Here is a 26878-nt window from a genome sequence, read left to right as displayed (position 1 = left end):
CTTCGTTATAAAGCAGAAACTAACACACCATTGTAAAGCAATTATACTCCAATAAAGATGTTAAAAAAATGCTATGATTCTAATTGGAATTGCCATATATAAAATTAATGTTAAATGTAAATATTATATGTACATGTATATAGTGAATTTTAGAAGCTCTAACATTTAAATTATTTTTAGTCTATACATCTAAGAACTTAGTATGATTTTCCATTTGTTTGAGTCTTGTTTTCAGGATGTAATAGTTGTCTTCCCACAGTATTTCTTTGCATTTTATTGTAACCACAGATTGATTTTTCCCATTTTCATGGTTAGGTCATTTCTGCTATTGATTGTTATATGTATTTTTATATCTATCTGTCTTACCAATTCAAGTATTTTTTCCTTATGTCTCTTGGGTTTTCCAGGAATATAATAATATTATCACAAAAAAGAGTTTTATCCTTTCTTTTTCAATGTTTATACAAATTATTTTACTATCTTTTCTCACTGCATTTGCTAGAACTTTTAAAACAATGTTGAATAATAATGGCAAGAACAAGCAATCTTATCTAGTTCCTGGTCATAATTAAAGTAATTTTAGTGGTCTGCTATTTAAAATAATGTTTACCAGTGTTTTGTAGTCTTTATCATACTTACAAATGTTCCTCCTGTACATATTTTCCTAAAGTTCTTATTAAGGATAGCTGCCAAATGTTTATCAAGATGGCTTTTCGACATCTATTGACATGTTAATTTACTTTTCTGCTTTAATTTGTTGGTGTAATGAATCATATTGCTTGATTTCCTGATACCAATGCAACCTTGCATTCTTGCAATGAACTCTACTTGGCCATAGTTTATTAGTCAGTTAATATTCAATACATTGTTGGATTATTGTAGCTAATATCACATTTAGAATTTTCTGCATCTAGTGTACTATTGGTCTTTTTGCAGTACTATTTTTATCAGGTTGCAGTAATAAGATTGGCCTCATAAATACAATGAGAACTTGTCTGTCTTCTTCTATAGTCTTAAATAATTTAAATTACATCAGAAATGCTTGCCCTCTAAGGTTAAATAGTGTTCAGCTATGCAATTATCAAATCCTGTTAACTTTTTCAACAATACATTTTTAATTTCTTTTCTAATCTCTCCTATGGTGCTCAAACTATTCAAAATTTCTACTTCTTCAATGAATTTTAAAAATTCATATTTTCCTAAGAAATCAACAATGTTTTCTAGATTTCTAAATTACTTTACTGAGATTAAGACTTTCTGTGTGGTCAAGAACATGATCAACTATTTTTGTAAATGTTACATGGACACTACAAAACTATATGTTCTTTGGGAGTCAATAAATAAATAAATTTGTGTTTAATAAATAGAAATTTATTGAATCCATCTTGTACACACTAGCTATAGGTTTAGGAGAAATATGCTAACTTTCTACCTCTGTCCCTTTGCTCATCTTGAAACTTTTTTTATAAAGGTGTTCACCACACCTGTCCCCAGTGTCTGGGTAACTTGTATTTATGCATAGGTCTCAGTTTTACGTCACTTCCCCCAGGAAGTCCTCCTTCATAGCCTATACTCAGTTGGGGAACAGATTCATGATACAAAGAACATTTTCTTCTTGGCACTTGTCTTATTGGTCATTATGTTGTTATTTGTATAAGTAATAAAGCAATATCTTTCTTATGATCTAATAACTTCCACGAGGATTGAATAATGTTTGCTTTATCTTATCGGCAAAACATAGTTAAACACAATAGAGTTTAACTGGCACACAGTAGGCATGCAATATATATTTCTTATATGAATGAATGAATGACTGAATAAATGAATGGTCTGTTAATCAGAGGAGATATAAATTAAGGAACCATCACTGGCAGTTTTCCACTGTGTGGTTGGAAACCCAGGCTGCCACATCACGGAACCTTGAAGCAGACATGCAAGAAAGAAGCAGAGTTGAGAGATGGAGGAAAAGAAAATTTCCCAGCTCACAACAGCACATCAGTCCCTCTTTAAAGTTTGTATCGGAGGCCCAACTTCATCCCAGTCCTTGGGTTCCTGAGACGTGCTGTAGCCTTGTAATTCCACTTTTTGCTGAAGCTAAAAACAAAACCAGATTTCCTTAGTTTTTTCCTAATGTCCATTTCCTGTCCCAGGATCCCATCCGGGACACCACATAACACTTTTTTTAACATCTTTATTGGAGTATAATTGCTTTACAATGGTGTGTTAGTTTCAGCTTTATAACAAAGTGAATCAGTTATACATATACATATGTCCTCATATCTCTTCCCTCTTGCGCCTACCTCCCTCCCACCCTCCCTATCCCACCCCTCTAGGTGGTCACAAAGCACAGAGCTAATCTCCCTGTGCTATGCGGCTGCTTCCCACTAGCTATCTATTTTACGTTTGGTAGTGTATATATGTCCATGCCACTCTCTCACTTTGTCCCAGCTTACCCTTCCCCTTCCCCATGTCCTCAAGTCCATTCTCTACGTCGGTGGCTTTATTCCTGTCCTGCCTCTAGTTTCTTCAGAAGCTTTTTTTAGATTCCATATAGGTGTTAGCATACGGTATTTGTTTTTCTCTTTCTGACTTAACTTCACTCTGTATGACAGTCTCTAGGTCCATCCACTTCACTACAAATAACTCAATTTCATTTCTTTTTATGGTTCAGTAATATCCCACTGTATATATGTGCTACATCTTCTTTATCGATTCATCTGTCAATGGACACTTAGGTTGCTTCCACATCCTGGCTATTGTAAATAGAGCTGCAATGAATATTGTGGTACATGACTCTTTTTGAATTATGGTTTACTCAGGATGTATGCCCAGTAGTGGGATTGCTGGGTCGTATGGTAGTTCTATTTTTAGTTTTTTAAGGAACCTCCATACTGTTCTCCATAGTGGCTGTATCAATTTACATTCCTACCAACAGTGCAAGAGGGTTTCCTTTTCTCCACACCCTCTCCAGCATTTATTGTTTCTAGATTTTTTGATGATGGCCATTCTGACCGGTGTGAGGTGATACCTCATTGTAGTTTTGATTTGCATTTCTCTAATGATTAGTGATGTTGAGCATCCTTTCATGTGTCTGTTGGCAATCTGTATATCTTCTTTGGAGAAATGTCTCTTTAGGTCTTCTGCCCATTTTTGGATTGGGTTGTTGGTTTTTTTGATATTGAGCTGCATGACCTGCTTGTATATTTTGCTTCATTTGCAAATATTTTCTCCCATTCTGAGGGTTGTCTTTTCGTCTTGTTTATGGTTTCCTTTTCTGTGAAAAAGCTTTCAAGTTTCATTAGGTCCCATTTGTTTATTTTTGTTTTTATTTCCATTTCTCTAGGAGGTGGGTCAAAAAGGATCTTGCTGTGATTTATGTCATAGAGTGTTCTGCCTATGTTCTCCTCTAAGAGTTTGATAGTGTCTGGCCTTACATTTAGGTTTTTAATCCATTCTGAGTTTATTTTTGTGTATGGTGTTAGGGAGTGTTCTAATTTCATTCTTTTACATGTAGCTGTCCAGTTTTCCCAGCACCACTTATTGAAGAGACTGTCTTTTCTCCATTGTATATCTTTGCCTCCTTTGTCATAGATTAGTTGACTGTAGGTGCGTGGGTTTATCTCTGGGCTTTCTATCTTGTTCCATTGATCTATGTTTCTGTTTTTGTGCCAGTACCATATTGTCTTGATTACTGTAGCTTTGTAGTATAGTCTGAAGTCAGGGAGTCTGATTCCTCCAGCTCCGTTTTTTTCCCTCAAGACCTCTTTGGGTATTCGGGGTCTTCTGTGTTTCCATACAAATTGTGAAATTTTTTGTTCTAGTTCTGTGAAAAATACCATTGGTAGTTTGATAGGGATTGCATTGAAACTGTAGATTGCATTGGGTAGTAGAGTCATTTTCACAATGTTGATTATTCCAATCCAAGAACATGGTATATCTCTCCATCTGTTTGTATACTCTTTAATTTCTTTCATGAGTGTCTTATAGTTTTCTGCATACAGGTCTTTTGTCTCCTTAGGTAGGTTTATTCCTAGATATTTTATTCTTTTTGTTGCAATGGTAAATGGGAGTGTTTCCTTAATTTCTTCTTCCGATTTTTCATAATTAGTGTATAGGAATGCAGGAGGTTTCTGTTCATTAATTTTGTATCCTTCTACTTTACCAGATTCATTGATTAGCTCTAGCAGTTTTCTGGTAGCATCTTTAGGATTCTTTACTTATAGTATCATGTCATCTGCAAACAGTGACAGGTTTACTTCTTCTTTTCTGATTTGGATTCCCTTTATCTCTTTTTCATCTCTGATTGCTGTGGCTAAAATTTCCAAACCTATGTTGAATAATAGTGGTGAGAGTGGGCAACCTTGTCTTGTTCCTGATCTTAGTGGAAATAGTTTCAGTTTTTCACCATTGAGAACGATGTTGGCTGTGGGTTTGTCATATATGGCCTTTATTATGTTGAGGTAAGTTCCCTCTATGCCTACATTCTGGAGGGTTTTTATCATAAATGGGTGTTGAATTTTGTCAAAAGCTTTCTCTGCATCTATTGAGATGATCATATGGTTTTTCTCCTTCAATTTGTTAATATGGTTTATCACATTGATTGATTTGCATATATTGAAGAATCCTTGCATTCCTGGGATAAACCCCACTTGATCATGGTGTACAATCCTTTTAATGTGCTGTTGGACTCTGCTTGCTAGTATTTTGTTGAGGATTTTTGCACCTATGTTCGTCAGTGATATTGGCCTGTAGTTTTCGTTTTTTGTGATATCTTTGTCTGGTTTTGGTATCAGGGTGATGGTGGCCTCGTAGAATGAGTTCGGGAGTGTTCCTTCCTCTGCTATAATTTGGAAGAGTATGAGAAGCATAGGTTTTAGCTCTTCTCTAAATGTTTGATAGAATTCGCCTGTGAAGCCATCTGGTCCTAGGCTTTTGTTTGTTGCAAGATTTTTTTTTTTAATAAATTAATTTATTTATTTATTTTTGGTTGCATTGGGTCTTCATTGCTGCGCGCGGGCTTTCTCTAGTTGCGGGAAGCAGGGGCCCCTCCCCATTGTGGTGTGCGGGCTTCTCACTGTGGTGCCCTCTCTTGTTGCGGAGCACGGACTCCAGGCGCACAGGCCTCAGTAGCTGTGGCTTGCGGGCTCTAGAGCGCAGGTTCAGTAGTTGTGTCACACAGGCTCAGTTGCTCCGGGGCATGTGGGATCCTCCCAGACCAGGGATCGAACCTGGGTCCCCCGCATTGGAAGGTGGATTCTCAACCACGGTGCCACCAGGGAAGTCCCTGTTGGAAGTTTTTAAATCACAGTTTCAATTTCAGTGGTTGTTATTGGTCTGTTTATATTTTCTATTTCTTCCTGGTTCGGTCTCAGAAGGTTGTGCTTTTCTAAGAATCTGTCCATTTCTTCCAGGTTGTCTATTTTATTGGCAGATAGTTGCTTGTAGTAATCTCTCACGATCCTTTGTATTTCTGCAGTGTCAGTTGTTACTTCTCTTTTTTCATTTCTAATTCTACTGATGTGAGTCTTCTCCCTTTTTTTTCTTGATGAGTCTGGCTAATGGTTTATCAATTTTGTTTATCTTCTCAAAGAACCAGCTTTTAGTTTTACTGATCTTTGCTATCGTTTCCTTCCTTTCTTTTTCATTTATTTCTTATCTGATATTTTTTTAATTCATTTATTTTTGGCTGCACTGGGTCTTTGTTGCTGTGCACAGGCTTTCTCTAGTTACAGCGAGTGGGGGCTACTCTTCATTGCAGTGCGCGGGCTTCTCATTGTGGTGGCTTCTCTTGTTGTAGAGCAGTGGCTCTAGGCATGCAGGCTTCAGTAGTCGTAGCTTACAGGCTCTACAGCGCAGGCTCAGTAGTTGTGGCACGCAGGATTAGTTGCTCTGCAGCATGTGGGAACTTCTCGGACCAGGGCTCAAACCCGTGTCCCCTGCATTGGCAGGCGGATTCTTAACCACTGTGCCACCAGGGAAGCCCTGATCTGATGTTTATGATTTCTTTCCTTCTGCTAACTTTGAGGTTTTTTTGTTCTTCTTTCTCTAATTGTTTTAGGTGTAAGGTTAGGTTGTTTATTTGAGATGTTTCTTGTTTCTTGAGGTAGGATTGTATTGCTATAAACTTCCCTCTTAGAACCGCTTTTGCTGCATCCCATAGGTTTTGGGTTGTCGTGTTTTCATTGTCCTTTTTTTCTAGGTATTTTTGATTTCCTCTTTGATTTCTTCAGTGATCTCTTGGTTATTTAGTAACGTATTGTTTAGCCTCCATGTGTTTGTATTTTTTACAGTTTTTTTCCTGTAATTGATATCTAGTCTTATATCATTGTGGTCGGAAAAGATACTTGATAGGATTTCAATTTTCTTACATTTACCAAGGCTTGATTTGTGACCCAAGATATTATCCTGGAGAATGTTCCATGAGCACTTGAGAAAAAAGTGTATTCTGTGGTTTTTGGATGGAATGTCCTATAAATATCAATTAAGTCCATCTTGTTTAACGTGTCATTTAAAGCTTGTTTTTCCTTATTTATTTTCATTTTGGTTAATCTGTCCATTGGTGAAAGTGGGGTGTTAAAGTCCCCTACTATTATTGTGTTACTGTCGAGTTCCCCTTTTATGGGTGTTAGCACTTGCTGTATGTATTGAGGTGCTCCTATTTTGGGTGCATAAATATTTACAATTGTTATATCTTCTTCTTGGATTGATCCCTTGATCATTGTGTAGTGTCCTTCTTTGTCTCTTGTAATAGTCTTTATTTTAAAGTTGATTTTGTCTGATATGAGAATGGTTACTCCAGCTTTCTTTTGATTTCCATTTGCATGGAATATCTTTTTCCATCCCCTCACTTTCAGTCTGTATGTGTCCCTAGGTCTGAAGCACATATTCGGGTCTTGTTTTTGTATCCATTCAGCTAGTCTATGTCTTTTGGTTGGAGCATTTAATCCATTTACATTTAAGGTAATTATCAATATGTATGATCCTATTACCATTTTCTTAATTGTTTTGGGTTTGTTATTGTAGGTGTTTTCCTTCTCTTGTGTTTCCTGCCTAGAGAAGTTCCTTTAGCATTTGTTGTAAAGCTGGTTTGGTGGTGCTGAATTCTCTTAGCTTTTGCTTGTCTGTAAAGGTTTTAATTTCTCTGTCGAATCTGAATGAGATCCTTGCTGGGTAGAGTAATCTTGGTTGTAGGTTTTTCCCTTTCATCACTTTAAATATGTCCTGCCACACCCTTCTGGCTTCAGAGCTTCTGCTGAAAGATCAGCTGTTAACCGTATGCTCATTAGGGGGCTCTGGCTCACTCAGGCTCAGGGAGGGAGGGTACGGAATGCAGGGCGAGCCTGTGGCAGCAGAGGCCAGCATGACGTTGCAACAGCCTGAGGTGTGCCATGTGTTCTCCCAGGGAAGTTGTCCCTGGATCACGGGACCCGGGCAGTGGCAGGCTGCACAGACTCCCAGGAGGGGAGGTGTGGAGTGACCTGTGCTTGCACACAGGCTTCTTGGTGGCTGCAGCAGCAGCCTTAGCGTCTTATGCTCGTCTCTGGTGTCCACACTATAGCTGTGGCTCGCGCCCATCTCTGGAGGCTATTTAGGTGGTGCTCTGAATCCTCTATCCTTGTGCACCCCAAAACAATGGTCTCTCGACTCTTAGGCAGGTCCAGACTTCTTCCTGGACTCCCTCCCGGCTAGCTGTGGCGCACTAGCCCCCTTCAGGCCATGTTCACGCAGCCAACCCCAGTCCTCTCCCTGGGATCTGACCTCTGAAGCCCGAGCCTCAGCTCCCAGCCCACGCCCACCCCGGTGGGTGAGCAGACAAGCCTCTCAGGCTGATGAGTGCTGGTCAGCACCAATCCTCTGTGTGGGAATCTCTTCACTTTGCCCTCTGCACCCCTGTTGCTGCGCTCTCCTCCATGGCTCCGAAGCTTCACCCCCGTCCCCTCCACCCCCCATCTCTGCCAGTGAAGGGGCTTCCTAGTGTGTGGAAACTTTTCCTCCTTCTCAGCTCCCTCCCAGAGGTGCAGGTCCCATCCCTATTTTTTGTCTCTGTTTTTTCTTTTTTTTTTGCCCTACCCAGGTATGTGGGGAGTTTCTTGCCTTTTGGGAAGTCTGAGGTCTTCTGCCAGAGTTCAGTACGTGTTCTGTAGGAGTCGTTCCACATGTAGATGTATTTTTGATGTATTCGTGGGGAGGAAGGTGATCTCCACGTCTTACTCCTCCGCCATCTTGAAAGTCCTCCCACATTACATTTAGTTCTCATGTTCCTCAGGCTTCTCTCGGCTGTGAGCCTTTCTCAGACTTTCCTTGTTTTTAATGACCTCATTGTATATATTTTTGTAGTTTATTTTACTCCTTCTAATTTTATGTTCACTTTGTGTTCACTTTGTTGTCTCCTCTTTTTCCTTTTGCTATTTTTTGCTGGTTTTCATAAGTTTCTTTTCACTCTCTTTTTTCCTTTTGTTAGCGCTGTTGTTTTGTAACTTTCTATCCCATTAATGTTTGCCTCCCCTCTCTAGGACCTCATAAGAAAACATGTATTTCTGTAATACTTTTTAAAAATAAGATATAATTTGCTTCCTTCACCAATATAGTCTACACTAATAAGGTCAGTCTTTTAGAATATTTTCACTCCTCTTCTCAATTCTGCCCTTATCCAGACCAAGATAAAATCTTTGAAATGCTTTTCTTCATTACTTTTCTCCTCCTTCACCCCTAACTTGTAGATTTCTCTGAGATAGTTTAGTACTTTTCGTTCTAGATTATTATTAGAATTATCCTCACACAGTTCCTCTTTATTTTAAGAATTCTTCTTTGGGGTAGCTAGCATACTTTCCTGGTCTATTACTATCCATTTAAATTTAACTGTTTATGCATTGTCAAGCACTACCTCTTTTCCTCTTCATGTTCTCCTGTCTTTGGTGGTTGTGCTGGTAGAGGATGGTGGTGTGTTCGTTATGGTACAGTTGTTTGGTTGTATAGTCCTCCCTCTGGTAGTTTCTTCTGGCACCAATATGCACAAGTGATGTACTCTCTGGGTCACAGCACCACTCTCTCCTCCGTTCTGAAATGGGAACGACGTCTTAAGTGGATACAGGACCACGGGTTGCAGTTCATTTCTCTCAGATGCCATTCGCCACCTTCTATCTAAGGTGTTGCATATAAAACTATGCATGGCTGTCTGATTCTTTAAGCAGCTGGTTATTTCCATCTAGAAGTTAGTAATGGTTTCTCTTCATTCCTGGAGATGAAGAATTTTCCAGGCAAGCTTTGGTGACTTTTTTTCTCATCCTTTCTGCTTGGAACTTGGTGAAGAGTTTCAATTTGCACATTCAGGTCTTTCTTAATCTTGAGGACATTTTCTTCTTTTACTAGTTTAATTATTGCCTTTTCATCATCTGTTCTTTTTCTCCTCTCTGGATCTTCTTTTATTCACATGTTAGTTCTTCCAAATACATCCTCCAAAAGTCTTTTTTTTCCCCTCATGATTGTTTTCTCCTTATATTTTTGCTGTATGTTTAAAAATATTACTTCCAGTTGAGTTTCTAGGCCAATAATGCAAGTCCCTACATTGACCTCTGCTCTCCTTCAATTCATTCATTAGCATTTTTAGTTCAAAAATCATGCAGAAAGCCTTTAAAAAATATAACTGACTACTCTTACATGTTTCTGTATTTTGGTTCGAGTTTTAATTCTTTCATTTTAGGGCCTGTCCTGTGTGTTCTCATTTTCCTCTCTCAGGCTCCTGGCCTCTCTCTGAACACTGGAGCTTAGGATCAGCTGTTGGAGTTCTTCAAATGACACCAGGGAATAGTGGTTCTCAAAGTGTGGTCTGTAGAGCTCTGGAGTCCCCAGGACTCTTTCAGGGGATCTACAAGGTCAAAACACTTTCATAATAATACTAACATGGTATGTGTCTTTTCCCCTGCATTGACATTTGCTCTGACAACTCAAAAGCAATGGTGGGTAAAACAGTTGCTTCCTTAGCATGAATCAAAGCAGTGTCACCAAAATGTATCAGTTGTCATCATCCCCTTCACCACCACATATGAGAAAATGAAGAATGGAAGCCTTGGGTAGTTTGTAAAGGTCTCATTGCAATAAAGGCAAAGCTGGGCTCACGTCCAGATCTCCAGCCCAGACTCACAGACACCCGGCACTTCTGTGACCCCCCATCTCCTGAGTAAACCAGCTCTAATTCCAGAGAGAAGAAAAAGAGGATGAAAATAAAAATAAACATAAACTACAACCGTAATTTTCACAAGAGTAGTGACTAAGGAAAAAAACCAATCCGTTCACCTCAGGTTTTTTCTTCTTTAAGGTCATTCAACACTTAATGTGCTCCTTTGGCAACCAGAAAAAAAGCACAAACTGCTTCTACACCCAGCCTTGCCCTCCAGACCCCGCAAGGTTCACCTGATCCCTCTGACTCCTCCCACCCAACCCTGAGCTGACCGTTCCCTCTGCTTTGGGCTGTATTTTTCATCAAGATAAAAAAGGAAGCTTGGACTCTTGGTAGAAAACCTTATCCTCCTTGTTCGTCTATAATTTACTACTTTCTTCTGGGAGCAGGGATGCATACTTGAAGGACCCAGTGCAAAATGGCAATGAAAGCCCCTTGTTTAAAAAGCAAGAAAAAGTGCTATTAAAGGCGCTAAAACGTAAAGATTTTTCCTTTAGAAATATTTCGTTACTTTCAAAAGAGTAATGGGGTAATAGTGATACATGAGAAATAACATAAACTTAGAAATTTCCAAAATAATATTTTGGCATTATAATCTTATATAATGTAATAAATGATAATACTTTATTAATGTGACATTTTGATTGATCACAAGATTTCTTTTCTGGCTCACTTTTCTGAAAATGTTCTTATTCGATCATCAAAATCTATACTGTTAGCAACTTAATTTTTCGTAAATATAATTGAAAGCAATCTTGGTTGCTCTTGCAAATACAAGATTAGAAACACTTTTTGATAGTTTTCAATTTTGAGAAGTCTCTTTATGCATGTGCAACTGTTGTTGGAGCTACTAAGAGTAACTGATAGGCTGTGACAACACTGTTGGGATTATTTTGGGACATTATGATGGGATAAGTTTCTGATAAATTATATCAAAATATAAATTTTATTACATCTAGAACTGCTGATTGTCAAGGAATAATTTTTCTAAAAGATTTCACTCTCTGTACAAATGTGTTTCGTGTGTCTGAAGTACACTTTGAATGTGAATTTATACGGTGTTATCTTAACGTTTCCTCTGACATTCCTCCAACTTGTAGAGTTGCCCATTGCTGCCTGTCGCATCTCCGCTGCCCGTGTGAGTATCACACTGGCCCATCAGCTTCCTCACAAAACACAAGTTCAAAGACAAAATTATTTTAAGAATTTCAAAACAGTCGTAGAAGAACATTAAACCAAGCACAGGGCCTTTCTCAACACAGGCCCTGCCTGGGAATCCAGACACATAGCAATGGTGATTTCTGGTTTTGTACCCACTAGTGGTTTGGATTGGAGTGTTTAACGCACTTTTTATTGCCAATCTAGTAAGTAATTTGTCTTATAAATCTGCCATTTACAGTCTCTCCTTCTAGAGGTTTTCTACAGCTCTCTAAGCCGGCAATTATCTCTCTCCTTGTAAATCAGTTGGTACCTTTTCTAGGAAACCAACATGATCCTAACTCTAAATAGTCACTAATGACTTAAATTAGTTGCTGGCTCTTTCTGAGCCCCTAATTTTCCCAAGACTAATTAGCTCAGGCACAGGGAAGTTCTGGATTCATCCAGCCATTTAAAACATGATGGACATAAATTCAGTCCATACCATAATTCAGAGTGCAGGTTCTCGAACAATCCTGCCTGTTCAAATCCTCCACTTTCCTACCGTGAGCCTTTGGCATGTCATTAACCTCTGTAAGTCTCAGTTTTCTCATTTACAAAACAGGAATAACAGCATACCTTTAAAGATAGGGCGTGACAAATGTTTATTATTACTGTTCAATTCTAGATAAGTGGGGCTCAGTCTCTTAGCTGATAGCAGTGATGTCCCTAAGAGAACAAAAGTGCTAGCTTTGACTAGCAAATTTTTTCGGTAAAATATAGACGATGTTCACTACTGCTTTCTGAAGGAGTCCACAAGGGAGCAGAAACAGAATCCAGTTCAGTAAGGCCACTCAGAAAGTACAGCTGGGTGAAGCTGCTGCAGGATCCGCTGAGTGTGTGGAGGGGATGTGTGTGGGTGTGTGGGTGTGTGAGCGTGAGTCTGTATGGGAGCCGTCCTGTGCTTACTTGAAAGCAGGCTTTGAGTGTCCATGTATACAACCAACAAACACACATGGCTTTTGTCTGATGTCTGGGATTGCTCCTCCGGGTTACATGGCAGCTGTCAGCAAAGCTCCAACACGACAACACTCATAAGTAATATAGAACAGAGCATCTCCTCTTACCCACACAAGACAAAGAACAGACATTTTATATGGAGTCAGTTTTTTTTTTAACTGGGATGAGGCTTTTCCAACACCTGATGTTTGGTCATGAATTTGAAGCATAAGCCAACAGCAGGGTTTGGTAAAAAGGAATTCTGAATTTAAAAAGAAATTCACAATTAAGTGTTTTCAGCTTTACCAGTATGTACTAAAAGGGTAATCAGGTTTGATTAATCAACCCTGTATACCAATAGATAGGCATCAAGTAAAAAAATTAATTTCCTCCCTGATGGACTTTATAAAAGTGTGACCTATTACAAGGAAATTAAATCATCAAAAAGATGAAATTAAAACATTTCATTAGATTCTCCCATGAGATTTGTGTTATAGACGATCTGCAGGTGTCTCTACGGCTGAACGAGTGGCCTCTGGAAACGGCCACCATGCCTGCATCCTTCCCACCCTCCCCCTCCACTTGATGAGCCTCTTCTGACCTCCCAGCCAGCACTAGGGCTGGCTGTTTAAGGTTGCCCCATACGGTGCGTAATTCACCTTCCCTGTCTTCACTGCCAGCTGTCTTAGTCAAGGTCCCATCAAAACCTGCACAAGGAAAAGAAGAACCACTTTGAGATTTTACAGCAGAGGGAACGTCATGCAAAGAGTTGGTTCCAGGGGCCTTGGAAGAGCTGAGAAGCCAACAGGGGATGGAGAGGAAAGCTAGCGAGTAGCAACAGCGGGCATCCATGGCCTCCTCTGAGCTACAGGACAAAGGAGAGTGTGTTTCTGGACCCCAGGGGCCAGGGTCACCTGGGAGAGGCTGGAAGGCCCACCCAGTGGGCACTGAGGCAATGTAAGAGATGCAGGGCGACATCCCAGACCAATTAAGCTGGAACCCCTGCAAATGGGGCCAGGCATCAGTGGTTTTTAAAACTCCCCAGGTGATTCCAATGCACAACCAGGCATGAGAACCCCAGCTTAAAGCATCTAGTAGAATCTGCATTCTTACAACTGCATCTGCCCCACACTGAGCAGACGTGGGGAAAAGTGCTGCTGACATACCATTGCTCAAAGTCCAGAAGCAGAGACCAAAGACACCGCTAAATCGGGACGCCAAGCTGCTCTAAGATACCCTAAAAGGAATATCCAAGAACTGGATTTGATTTATAGAATTTTGCTTCATAGGTAAACTTCAGTAACTGCTGTCTAACATATACTATTTTAAAGAGCCATCCTCTGTTTACTGAAAAAATTGATTAGATATCACAGTGTGCCTATTACAGTAAACCATTAGCTAGCACAATTGATGCACAAGGCATTTCCAATATACGTAACCTAACTAAAATAGAACATCCTACTTAATAATTCTATTAACGTGCACATATTAAGTGTGTGCTAATTATTTTTGAATGCACTAATAATCAAAGGAAGATTAGTGTTCAGTGTGATATTATTGTGATTTTTAATTGTATTTTAATTATTTTCAAATGGATAATCCATGATGATGCATACAAAGAATCTGTTAACTAGAAATAAACATCTTAATATGATCTTCTTTTAAATAACTGAGAAGATATTTCAAGATTTTGTACAGCCCTCGGGTAATCACTATGAACACCAATTATCGTCATAAACATTGCTAAAGAGAAGTCTGACTAGCAAAACTCCAGGTAATGAGTTCAACTGAGCCTTGGTAACTGGAAAAAAAGAGTGAACTCTTTTTAAAGAACGCATCTATAATGCGTTTCATTAAGCATTTATTCACACAAGAAATGTTTCTTAAGCAATTAATATAGATTCTAGGGAATAACAAGACAAATAAGATGAGGTCCCTTCCTCAGAGCACTTTAGAATCTAATGGAAGCGATTAGACAATCACACAAGTCCCGGTAAGAGGTAGTAGTTGCTGATTCTAACGTTCAGTGAGGTTGAGGGTGAACAGCCCAGAGGACATGAGAAGGGAGACTTGAGAGCAAATGTCAGCTGATTGTGGGGAGTAGGGACACACATTAAATGTATTTGAAGAAAGAAGCGACCGAATCAAAATGGCACTTGATGTACAGAATGGACACATGCCAGGAAACCATTTAAGGATTACTGGAAAAATCAAAGTGAAAGGTTCAAAGAAAACAATAGCAGCAAGTATCCAAATGAAGCATGGATGCTAGAAATATCAGAACGAAAAAACCCCATAGAATTTCATGCCTGAATGTCTCCAAGGGCTGACTGAAGAAAATTAAGGAAACAGAGGAAGGGCTCCTTTGAAGGAAACGATAATGAATATTCCTCTTCAGATATATCTGGTTGAAGGCTAGAGAGACATCCAACAAGAGACATCCAGCATGAATGCACTGAGAACACTCACTGTTTGCAAAGTCGTTTTATGATGATTTCGTCATTGTGTAATTGTATCCAGAAATAAAACACTCACTTGTCATTCATAATACAAAATGTTGTGAACAAAATTACGAATTCCTGTGTTAACACGATATTCTTAATGACTTTCAAAAACAACAGTGCAAGTCATCTTTACATGCATCAAATATATACTGTTTCTACTTCACTTTAATAAAATCATGATGGTGAATCATGATGATGTTGTCCAGCCTTTTAGGTTGATGTTGAAGAGTACCAGATCCAACTGTTCAAAAGCCCATCATATAAACAGTTATGATCCTTGGTGGACTTCACAGATTTGTGCTTCACTGCCAGAGCTGGAGAGATTGCTGAGCTGTTAGAGATTATATTTTGCAACTGTATTGCAGTTGGGTTGAAAGTAGCCCCACAGTTTGCTTTCTAAGCACTACAGCGTTTCATTGACTCTTCCCTTTCTTTCTCTATTTAGCAGTGATGGGCAGGAAGTCATCACTTCATCCTAACAATGAGTAAAAAGCTGAAGACTGAAAAATCAACAATTCTTCTTGGATCCATAAGAGAGGGTAGGACACAGGGCAAACTGCTGCCCTCAACTGGAGAAACAGACAAATATAGGGAGTTGGGGCTTACCCAAGTAGAGACTCATGAATGGAAACCACCTCAGGAATCAGTGCCAGGGAGGAAAACCTGAAATGTAATTCATGAATTGCCAGAGGCTCAGTGTGGACAACTCTGAGAGTTAAAAACTCCAGGGGAACCCAGTCATCAGAGAAAAGAAACTATTTTGAAATATGCCAGAGCACTCTGTTCTTAAAAAACCTGCCCTCAGGAGAAACTAGTTGAACAGAGCCTAACTTACTCGGATATTATCAGAGCCTATCTGACCTGGGGGAAGGGAAATACCCAAATCCAGTCAGTTCTAGCTTTCCACAAGGGAGAATGGAAATACCCAACTCCATCTCATGCTATCCATCCTGTCCCACCTAAGATAGGAGAAAAAACTGAGGAATGCTATGAAGTTCACAGCCCAAAGGCACAGACTCACTGAAAGACTGAGACCTAACCATAGGCTAGAGAATGCTTCCTGTTCCCCCACACCTCACCCTCACATTACTAAAGACCTAGTTACAGCAGTTTCTTTTACCCAGTACAGCATGTCCAGTTACCAAGAAAAAATTACAAGATCTACCAAAAGGCAAAAAACATAATTTGAAAAGACAGAGCAAGCATCAGAACCAGACATGGAAGGGATTTTGGAATTTTGGAATTATCAATAACCTACCTAAGGAGGCAAAAGACCTGTACTCTGAAAACTACAAGATGTTAATGAAAGAAATCAGAGATGACACAAACATACGGAAAGATATACCATGTTCTTGGATTGGAAGAATCAATAATGTCAAAATAAGCATACTGCCCAAGGCAATCTACAGATTCAACGCAATGCCTATCAAATTACCAGTGGCATTTTTCACAGAACTAGAACAAATTTTTTTTTTTAATTTGTATGGAAACACAAAAGACCCCAAATATCCAAAGCAAGCCTGAGAAAGAAAAACAGAGCTGGAGGAATCAGGCTCCTTGACTTCAAACTATACTACAAAGTTACAGCAATCAAAACAGTATGTTACTGGCACAAAAACAGAAATATAGATCAATGGACTAGGATAGGAAGTCCAGAAATAAACCCACACATCTATGGTCAATTACTCTATGACAAAGGAGGCAAGAATATACAATGGAGAAAAGACAGCCTCTTCAATAAGTGGTGCTGGAAAAACTGGACAGCTACATGCAAAAGAATGAAATTAGAACATTCTCTAACACCACATACAAAAATAAACTCAAAATGGATTAAAGACCTAAATGTAAGACTGGGTACTATAAAACTCTTAGAGGAAAACACAGGCAGAAGACTCTTTGACATCAATTGCAGCAATATCTTTTTGGATCCACCTCCTGCAGTAATGAAAATAAAAACAAAAACAAACAAATGGGACCTAATTAAACTTAAAATAATTTGAAAAGATACATGCACCCCAATCTTCACTGCAGCACTATTTGCAATAGCCAAGACATGGAAGCAACCTAAATGTCCATTGACAGAGGAATGGATAAAGAAGATATGGAACATATATACAATGGAATATTACTCAGCCATAAAAAGAATGTAATAATGCCATTTTCAGCAATGTGGATGGACCTAAAGATTATCATACTAAGTGAACTAAGTCAGACAGAGAAAGACAGATATCATATGATATCACTTATATGTGGAATCTAAAAAGATGATACAAATGAACTTATTTACAAAACAGACTCACAGACTTTGAAAACAAAAGTATGGTTACCAAAGGTGAAGCCGGGGGAGGGATAAATTAGGAGTTTGGGGTTCTTACTAACTAGCTTAACAGGTGTTGGAGAGGAGGCTCCTCTATGGTTGTTTGAGGGATGGATATAGTTTGGGATTAACATATACACACTACTATATATAGAATAGATAATCAACAATGACCTACTGCATAGCATAGGAGACTACTCAATATTCTGTAATAACATATATGGGAAAAGAATCTGAAAAAGAATGGATATATGTGTATGTATATGTATAACTGAACCACTCTGCTGTACACCTGAAACTAACACAACATTGTAAATCAACTACACCCCAAGATAAAATAAAAATTAAATCTAAAAAAAACAATTTGAAGAGACAGAGTAAGCATCATTTGTATCATCTTTTTAGATTCTTTCCTTAACCGTGTCCAGTCTACTTTATAAGTAGACTTGTAGATGGGCTTATAGCCCATCGGAGGCACTCTTCATTTCTGTTACAGTGCTTTTGATTTCTAGCATTTCTTTTTGGTTCCTTCTTAGGAGTTCCATCTCTCTGCTTACATTGCCCATCTGTCCTTGTGTGCTGTCTTCTTTCTCCACTAGAGTCCTTAGCATATTAATCATAGTTGTTTTAAATTCCTGGTCTGATAATTCCAAAATTCCTGATCCTCCTTGCTTTGCTTGATGGCTATGACACCCTGGCCTCTTTATGTAGTCCAATCTCAATCCCCTATTGTAACAGTCATGACCCCTAGTCATTTGTCTTTAATAAGGTCTTCCTTACTATTAAAAAATAAATAAAAATAAAAAATAAAGTTGGAGAGATGCTGTTGTTTTGTTCTGTTTTTGTTTTTGCTTTTTGGAGGTTTCTATTAAGATATCCTCAAGCTCAGAGATTTCTGCTTCCCATGGTAATCACCTGGGAGCTTTAAAAATTACCACTGCCTGGATCCCACCCCAAGAGAATCTGATTTAATCAGTCTGGGGATTTTTAAAAGCTCCCACATGATTCTAATGTGTAACCAAGGTTAAAACCTACTGGTCTTGATTAACTCCATCTCTCTAGAGACAAGAACAATAAGACTCCGCGGCCTTGGTGACTTGCTCCAGGTTATAAAGCAAATTTGAGAGCAGACCTAGAAATCAGAAAATCCCAGTCTGGTTTGGGGCTGCCGACACTGTGGTAGAGCCCTTCCCTTCCACAACTGAGGCCTCTGTCCCCACGTTGAGGAGCCAGCATAATCCTTGCTCCCCAGAGCCTTTCATTCACCTGCTCCTGTTCCTCATCTTAGGAATGTTCTGGCTTTCTGGACACACCTTAATGCCTCTCTCACAATTTTCATCTACGTTTTGCATCCCTCCCCTCCTCCACTGGGCCCACTCTCGTAAGCCCCGAATCGTTCCCAGACTTTCCAGCCTCCTTGTAAATGCTCTTCTCCGTACCCTGGACTAACATTCTCTAGACATCATCACCTCTAATGGCGTTGCTTCTCCACACAGCCCTACTGATACAAACCGAAAATGCTTCATCTTGAATTCTGACATTCCAGGTTCTGGTTCTGTCCTCTTGTCCTTCGATCTTCCTCACCTTCTTGCACCCGCTGAATCTGGCCTTGACCACACTCTTCCATGTAACCCCATGGCTGTCAATGAACACCTGTCAGAATGTCTTGTGGGAGCCCCCTTGCCAAACCTCAGGTGCTGCAGCCCTCTCCCCAAGGGCACTTCAGAGAGTGGTGACTGAAGCCCTCTCCCCAAGGGCACTTCAGAGAGTGGCGACTGAAAGAAAAGGCCTGGTCATCTGCATTTTGAAATCACACCCCTCAATCCTGAGGCCCTGCCCCACCACGGGCTCTCCCCAGAACTGCAAGGCTTTCATGTGCTTCCAGGCTTCCCTCATCTCAGCCCTTCGTGTCTATGAACCACTGCCACTGAGTCCCCAGCACTGCGGGAAGCTTGCTGCTCTGATCTTGTCAGTCTGATGGCTCAGTAACCCCCACTGTGTTTGTTTTGCTGGCTTGATAGATCCATGACAGGCACAAAAAAAATAAGGACATTTTAGAATGGTACGAATTTGGAAGAAAATCTGGTTCATTCTTTATCGTGTTGTCCTTTACTAATGGAATATTTTCACCTGACCCGTCAATCTTTAGCTCTAATTATATCTCCATTTCACTGCTCCGTGGCTTACCACTACTGTCCCTGTTCATTGAAATGTTTTGTCTTGAAGCCTTTGGGCTACTTACCAGAGACTCATAATACCCATAATTTAAAGAGGAAAAAAAAAAGTTATAAAGCCTTCATGTCTTAAATGCAACAGCATGGCCTTGAAACACTATAGAACTTGCAGTCTAATAACTTAAAACTAAATTAGCTAAAGCTTTGATTCACATGCATTTGGAGATCAAAACAGGCTGAAATGCCGTAGGCAACATTTATGCTTAGGGCCATAATTAGACAACTGCTACAATATTGAAAAAAAACCAGAATTTTACAAACTAATCAACTGAGACTTTAAAAAAGAAAAACATGTCAGCTTATTCCAGCAGTTTATTAAGGGGCAATGTTTCAGTTGCAAATAATTTATATCATATAAATAAGCTCATTTAAAATTAATTAGTTTTACCATAAATAAGCATATTGAAGATTCTACCAAAATCAGAAACTCTACCAAAGATTTTTGAATCACATAAAAATTTACTTAATGGGCCTTCAGTTATTTACCAATAACAAATACACAAATTTCAGTGTTTTGCCTGTGTCATTAGATTATTTTAAAAGAGCAGATGGTACAACACACTGATATAGAAACACCTCTTGCCAAATTATCTTCAGGATTCTATCAATCCAACATTTGTAAAATTGGAATCCAAGAAAATACTCTAGTATTGATACGATTAAGTACATGTGGGGGTTCATTTTTTGTTTGTTTGTTTGGTTTTACCAAGGACGTTCTATGAAGATGTATATTCAAAGCCACAAATAAAATAACTAAAGGGCTTCTGGGTGAATTATTTGACTGTAATAGGCCCTGGTTTTACGTTACTGAGCTCTAAAAATCTGATTAACAAGAAATCACATGCACGTTAAGAGTAAGTGATATCAGTCTGGAAAAAAAATACTTCTAGGGTAGGTGCTTTATTTATTGAATACTTACTATGTTACTCCCGTTTCACAGATGAGGAAACTGAGGCTCAGCAAATTTTTGAACATGGGTCTTGCTGACTCTTTTTCCTAAGCCTTTCTGAATCCATTAATGTGTAGGTTGAAATGTTTTTCTTCTCTAACCTATTGGATCAAAAAAGGGGCTGAATATCAGTCACCAAGTCTCTGCTGGTGTGTAGCAATCATGTCGTGAAATGGGATTTCACCATATTTTAGGTGTCCTGTCACAGTAGTTATTGGCATTTGCACTTTACTCAAGGTTCCTTGTGGTTTTTCTTGACCTCTTTCTCTTGGATATCAAACAATGGGTATTTACCACAAAGGTATGAAACAAAAACGGTCCAGGAAATGCACTATGACAGACAAAACTCTAACAGTATTTAATGGTTATGAAAATTGAAAAAGGCAATAGGTCTAAGTAGAAAGCTACATGTTCTAGGAAATTATAAGTATTTGGAGATGACATAAAGGGATTCCTTCTAGATAAGTTCCGTGTTTTTATTTGCAGATAAAGAACTTAACCCAGTAACAAGTCTTGCAAACAAAAGGATTACTGACTAGTTGAGGGACATTGTGAATAATGAGGAAAAGAGTTAATAATACTCTTACCTAGTGAGTAGTCTACAGATGAGGATAGGACAGCAGTTTACTGCCTTGCCACCTAGAAAGACAGGTTATCAAAGGTTATTACATGTAAGTCATCATTCCCTCCTCTGAATACAAAGAATTGAGCTGTGTGGCATCTAATACATAGCAGTTTCTGATTCTTGACAGATGGTCCCTATTAAATCAGTCTCTGGACAAAGGTGGTGTCGGTGAGCTAATTCTGTTCATTCATTAACTCCATCATTCCTTCCCACATTTATTGAACTAATCGACTTTTATTGAACAATATTTTGCATGGGACACTGGGCTAAATACTCAAAACAAAACAAAACAGCCATGGCTTCTGTTTTCCCCTCTAGCACCAGGCCCACCTGTCAAGATTGGTTCCTGGTCATCCAAATTAATACTTTCCTTCCCAGGCTGAAATTTTCAGCAGCGTTGTTCAATATTAAATATTAAATGGAGATGCTATAGAACAATATAATAATTGCTCTATTAATTCAGAAAGGGGCAAGTTGAATTAGAGAAAAGACTGGATTATAGACTATGTAAAAAGAAAATCAGTTTAATTCCAGCACCTGAATTACGATATTCAGAATTGCAGAATTCTTCCATCCATACAAGAGTCTTTAAAATATGTGTTTTAATCAGTAGTTTTAGTTTAATGGTAAATTTACATGCCAATGATTTCTTTGGATTATAGACCTTAGAAGATTCTTGAAAAAAAGTTTATTCTTCTAATTCGTTAAATACTTTGGATAGGTTAATAATGCGCTAATTTACGTAGCAGAGCAAGTCTCTCTTTATAGACCGGCACTATCCAATAGAGTAGCCATTGCCCACATGTAGCTACTTACAGTGTACAGTCCAAATTGAGCACAAGATGTGCGCTTCATGTACAACACACACCAGACTTCTAAGACTTAGTAGCCCAAAAAAGTATGTAAAACTCTCGATCATTTTTACATTGATTGCATACTGAAATTATAATATTTTGGATATGTTGGGAAAAATAAAATACTGTATAGTATCAAGCTTTATTTTCTATGCTTTTTATTTTTTTAATGTGACTACTAGAAAATTTAAAATATGTGGCTTGCATTATATCTCTGTTGGATGGCATTATAATAAATAATAAAAAGAAATGTTTCCAAGGCATTAGTAGATTCTAATTACTATCTGTGGAAGTCCAAAAATAAAATGAAAAATGTCCTTAAATGAATATGAAAAACCATCCTTCCAAACTAAAGCAAAATTAATGGGGCATAAGTGCACAACCCACCCCACCTCTCCTCCCCCTCCCACTCCCCAACCCCAGGTTCAAAGGAAGGAACCTGGAATGTAGAGCAAACACAAATATGGCAGAAATTAGCCCAGAGGCCTTGAGGACCACGGCTTACCACTTAATGCCGCTGCAGAGCTGGCCCCAAAAGGTATTGAGATGTAGGACTTCCAAGGGAATGGTCTCTATATTTTAAAAAATATATGTAACATGGTGAAAAACTCAGAATTCATGAAAGTAAAGCGTCAATGGAAGAAGTAATGCCCTGAGAAGCCAGTTAAGAAATGAGGATTCCATCCCCAATGGACCAGAAAGCCCTTCTAGCACCTCCTGCTGCCTCCCGGTTCCCAGCCTCATCTGAGCGGCGCCCCGCCCACTCCCCCTTCCCGCTTGAGGCGAGCCACCGACCTCCCCCCTAAGGTCTACGGGGACTCAAAGTTAGCGTGATGCTCACCTGATAACTTTGCTGAATGATGCTGAAGTGTCATTTCTCTTTGGTTCTTTGGCGTCTCCTGTCTCTTTCAGTGTCTGAAATTCCCTCTCAGCTCAAACATAGGGATTAGCTTGGGGCACCCTCCCCGCCCCTACCGTCTTCCAGCCTCGAACTTCACTCCTGCTTTCAGATCCCTTTCTTCACCACTCAGATCATATTCTAGGTGGTTTAATCAACCCGAAAGAAAAAAATAATTAAGAAATTTATCTAGTTATTTGGTGATGTAAGAAAAAGTTTCAGGCAGATTTATTACAATTCTTTATCAAGGGACAGAATTACTTCTCTCCACACTCAAGGAAATTAAATGCTGTAGCAAGAAAATTAGTTTTAAACAAAATCCATTATTTAACGGTAATTAACAATAAGAAACTAGTCCAACAAATAGGAATCATTAAATAAGTTATGATAAATTCATATAGTGGAATTACTCTACAGCTATCAAAAATCATGCCTTTGAAGACTGACAAAGGAAATGCACACAATGAAAATTAATAAAGACACATAACTATTTACAATATGATCTGACTCTATGTAAAATAAAATACATACACTATCTTAATAGTGGCTACCTCAAGGCAGTGAAATTACAGGTAATTTTTTTCTTTATATACTGTTTCTGTGTCTTTAAATTTTTTACAATGAGCATATATTACTATTATAATCAGAAAAATATATACATAAAATAAACTATTATTCTCTAGTTTGCGATTTTAACAATAAGTCCAATTTTTAAGAGTACCACCAAAAGCTTATCTTTCATGGAAAAAAATCATACCACCTCTAAAGATGATACATGATACAGTACAGTTTTTTTTTTTTTTTATTCACTAGAACCCTGTGTCAGCAAGATTAGTTATGCCAGACATGATATTGATTTATCTTGCCTGATATAATTTTGGCTTATCTGTAAAACAAACATTAGGATAATCCCCAACTCCAGTGCAACAGACTTCCCTGTCTGAAAATCAGCAAGACTTATTTAAGGGGCTTTGAAGGATAAGACCTAATTAGCCCTTTCTAAAAATCCATAGCATGTTTCTGTATAAAAGTTCGAAGCAAAACTCATTCAAAGCTAGCTCCACAGAAGTAGCAGCAAAAATATAAAATGGACCTCAGCAATTACAGAAACAAATCTTCCAGGGTTATTAGACCAAATGCTTTTGAACCTACTAAGAATTTTTAAAACTCAATTCAAAGAAATTTTGGCATATTCTAAAGAACAGAAAGTGGAGTCACTCCTCATAAAATAAGTTATTATTTCGTTCTTATCCTCTCAGAAAAGGTCACCTCATTCATTCCAAGGTCTGCTCTAAATAAAAGAGTTTATAATAAAATTAATCACAATGTTGCTCATAACAAGTACTTTTTCCTCCTTTCCGCCCCCTCCAACCACTGTAGTATAATGCATTTCACAGTCAGTTTATGCTTCTTTAAGGGCCTAATATTGCATAATTCATGCATATTTTTCTGCACACATTTAGTGAAAGTCCATGTGTGCAGGCCCTCGACAGGGACACAAAGCCCTCAAGGACCTGGAGTTTAGAGAGTGCCTTGAAATATAAAAAAATATATTTCATACTTACATAAAATATAGAGTTCTGTCATTTGTTCTGCTAAGCCTATCATTAACCAGATATGTAAATTAATATAACAGTATTTGATAGAAACACTGCTTTAAAAGGAACATTCCAGCCTAGGGCCCTTTGTCTTCTGTTCTATATTCTGCCGTCTTCTTTTTCAAGGGAAACTTGGTTCAGCAGAGACCATTAGGCCTATCATGGCAGTTAAGATATGGTTACTTGGGACTTAACTTTTGATTCCAATACTTGCAATATGACTTCACGATAAACATTGCATATAGCAATGGACACAGACAAACAATATTCTTAATCTTGTCATTCAATTTCTGTAAAAATGTTACAGAATGGTTCCCATTTCTCATGCTTTTGTTATAGAATGTGCTGCAGAAATGATAGCCCCTGCCAGCATTTTTTTTAACACCCCCCTGCCAAAAAGAACAAATCCAGGCACTATTCATATTATTCAGTATTTTACAATCACTTATGCTCATTTCAAAAGCTCTGTCAAATGCCACAAAAAGGTCTTCTAGAAGTCAGATATATGAAATCTACAGTTTCACAACACTGAGAAGTACAAATGGTTAACAGCTGCTGTGTGTGTACAATTATTTCAAATAAGTGAATAAGAAAAATATCAAGACTATTTGTAACTTCTTCTGCCTCTCTTAGAGTAGTAAAAAATAAGAGAAAGAGAAATAATAAAAGCAAAAAATAGAAAAGCTATGAAAGCCAGTAAAGACTTTCGGGTATGAAAAAAGCTGCACTCTGTACACAGGGTGAATTCTTCTGGACAAAATCTTCCCAGAGTTTTGGGACCTGGGAAGCCATTGTTGTCAATAATTTTCCTGTAATGTTTCATGGATGGTTTGGGCTCAAACTGATTTGCAGCATAACGATACAGGCCAAACTTCGGAGCTGTGCGATCATTAAATGAATAAGCAAAGTATCCACAAAGATTGATACCATCCAATATATAGGCTAGAAAAACAAAAGGACAGGAGAAAAGTTATGAAAATATTTTGCACACAACACTTTGCTTTTACACAGCCCTGGCGCATCAGCAAAAATGTCAATACCATTTAATAAAGCTTCAGATTTAATTAGATTTAATCAGAAAAGCCTTCTTTTATCCGAAGACAAAGAGGTACATTTAACATAGTAGGTTTTACATAATTAAGCCTACTATGATGCACTTGGGTTAAATCGTTAAGTACGTGAAGCAGTCAAGGCTGCTGTGAAGCCATCTGATATGGAGGACAAGATAGTCCAGGGTTTATTCCACCCAGAGTAGGTGCGAGGGATATTCCATCTTCCTCTTTTAGCCAAACTCCTTTATCTCTGGGGAAAATACTAGCTAGCACTTGGACTTTTTCAGTGTGTCAAGGAATAGATAGCACTTTCTCTGCAGGTGATAGTGTGTGTATATGTTTGAGAGTTTCTATCAGGTATCAGGCTCTCTCTCAGGTGACTTAACCCTCAAGAGACCGCTGTTTCGGGGACTCCTTACCTTTCAGAGCTTCGTTTACATAATTCTTCATGTAATACACCCTCAGATTGTCTTCGGCGGCGTGCGGATCATCGTCGATGCCGTTGGAGATTATATACATGGGGAGGTCTCCGTACTTGGACTTCAGCCAGTTCAGTACCTTGCGTAACCCCCAGGGCACCACGGCCACCTGACTTGGGGAGTTGAGCCAGGTGATGTCGGTCATTTCTTGCACTGCCAGGTAATCATTATATTTTACTGGATCTTCTTTTTCCCAGTCTACAAGGATGGTGGTGTAATGGCTTAAAGCCAAAAAGTCAAAGGAACCCCGGATTAGCTTTTTTTCCTCGTCAGTGAAATAAGGCAGGAGGAAATTGTTTCTCTGGTTCAGCCAGGCCCTCATCACGCGTGGATAATCCCCGGAGCCGAAAATGGGCTCGGCCAGCCAGCCAATGTCAAATTGCAAAACTCGCTCGGCCACTTCTTGGTCTTTTGGAGAGAGAGGGCAGGCTGGTTCTATCCAATCCGCCTGCAGGGCGATGGATATTTTACCCTTCTGAGAGCGCCTAAACTTCTCATCGTACACGCGCCAGGCCAACGCGTGGGCCTTCAGGAGGTGGTGCCCCGCGCTATACGTCATGTTCCGCGTGGACGGCTCGTTCATTGTGATCCAGAACTTGACGTGGTGGCCGAGGTCTCGAAAGCACAGGCTGGCGTACTCCGCAAAAGCCAGGGCGGTGTGAGGGTTCTCCCAGGCGCCGTGCCGGGCCAGGGGTGGCGGCAGCCCCTGGTGCGGGGCGGCGGGGCGCCACAGGGCCACCACCGGGGTGATGTTGGCGCGCACGAGCTCGCTGGCCACGCAGCGATAGTAGCGCAGGACCGTGCGGTTGACCTGGGACTGGTTCCCCAGCGGCAGGATCAGCGCCCAGTCCAGGGAGAAGTGGAAATGCGACACATGCATTTCCTGGAGTAAGGCGATCTGGGGCCGGATAGCGGCGAAGTCAACGCAATAGGATTTCCTCTTCTTGGTCACAACCCCGTCCACCTTAATAAGCCTTTTACTGTGGTGGACATCCCACAGGTAAACGCTGGGGTCGGTAAACTGAGACAGAGTGGTGTCCACCTGGCAGGAGGAG

General features: G+C 39.3%; 1 protein-coding gene across 8 annotated transcripts in view; it reads right to left on the bottom strand.

Moving 5' to 3' along the window:
• The window catches only part of KL (klotho), a 111789-nt gene that overhangs the window by 42159 nt on the left and 42752 nt on the right, over window positions 1–26878 (bottom strand). For 4 of the 8 annotated variants that reach the window (XR_014236922.1, XR_014236923.1, XR_014236924.1 and 1 more), the window contains exons 4-9: window positions 25764–26865; window positions 22638–22835; window positions 22302–22368; window positions 20905–20956; window positions 20288–20418; window positions 18647–18870 (exon numbers count right to left, since the gene is read on the bottom strand). Coding sequence is in view for 1 of the 8 variants with exons in the window: in XM_082365311.1 (XP_082221437.1) it covers window positions 24897–25234; window positions 25764–26865 (1440 nt within the window). In the remaining 7 variants the exon portion in view is untranslated. Of the gene's footprint in view, window positions 1–18646; window positions 18871–20287; window positions 20419–20904; window positions 20957–22301; window positions 22369–22637; window positions 22836–23915; window positions 25235–25763; window positions 26866–26878 lie in introns of those variants that run through there. The other 4 variants (XR_014236926.1, XR_014236927.1, XR_014236928.1 and 1 more) reach the window with 2 other exon arrangements.

Source organism: Balaenoptera borealis, assembly GCF_965194805.1.
Source record: "Balaenoptera borealis genome assembly, chromosome: 18".
NCBI classification, from domain to species: Eukaryota; Metazoa; Chordata; class Mammalia; order Artiodactyla; family Balaenopteridae; genus Balaenoptera; species Balaenoptera borealis.
Note: the sequence above shows the minus strand (reverse complement) of the source record. Positions and strands in the feature narration are given on the sequence as shown.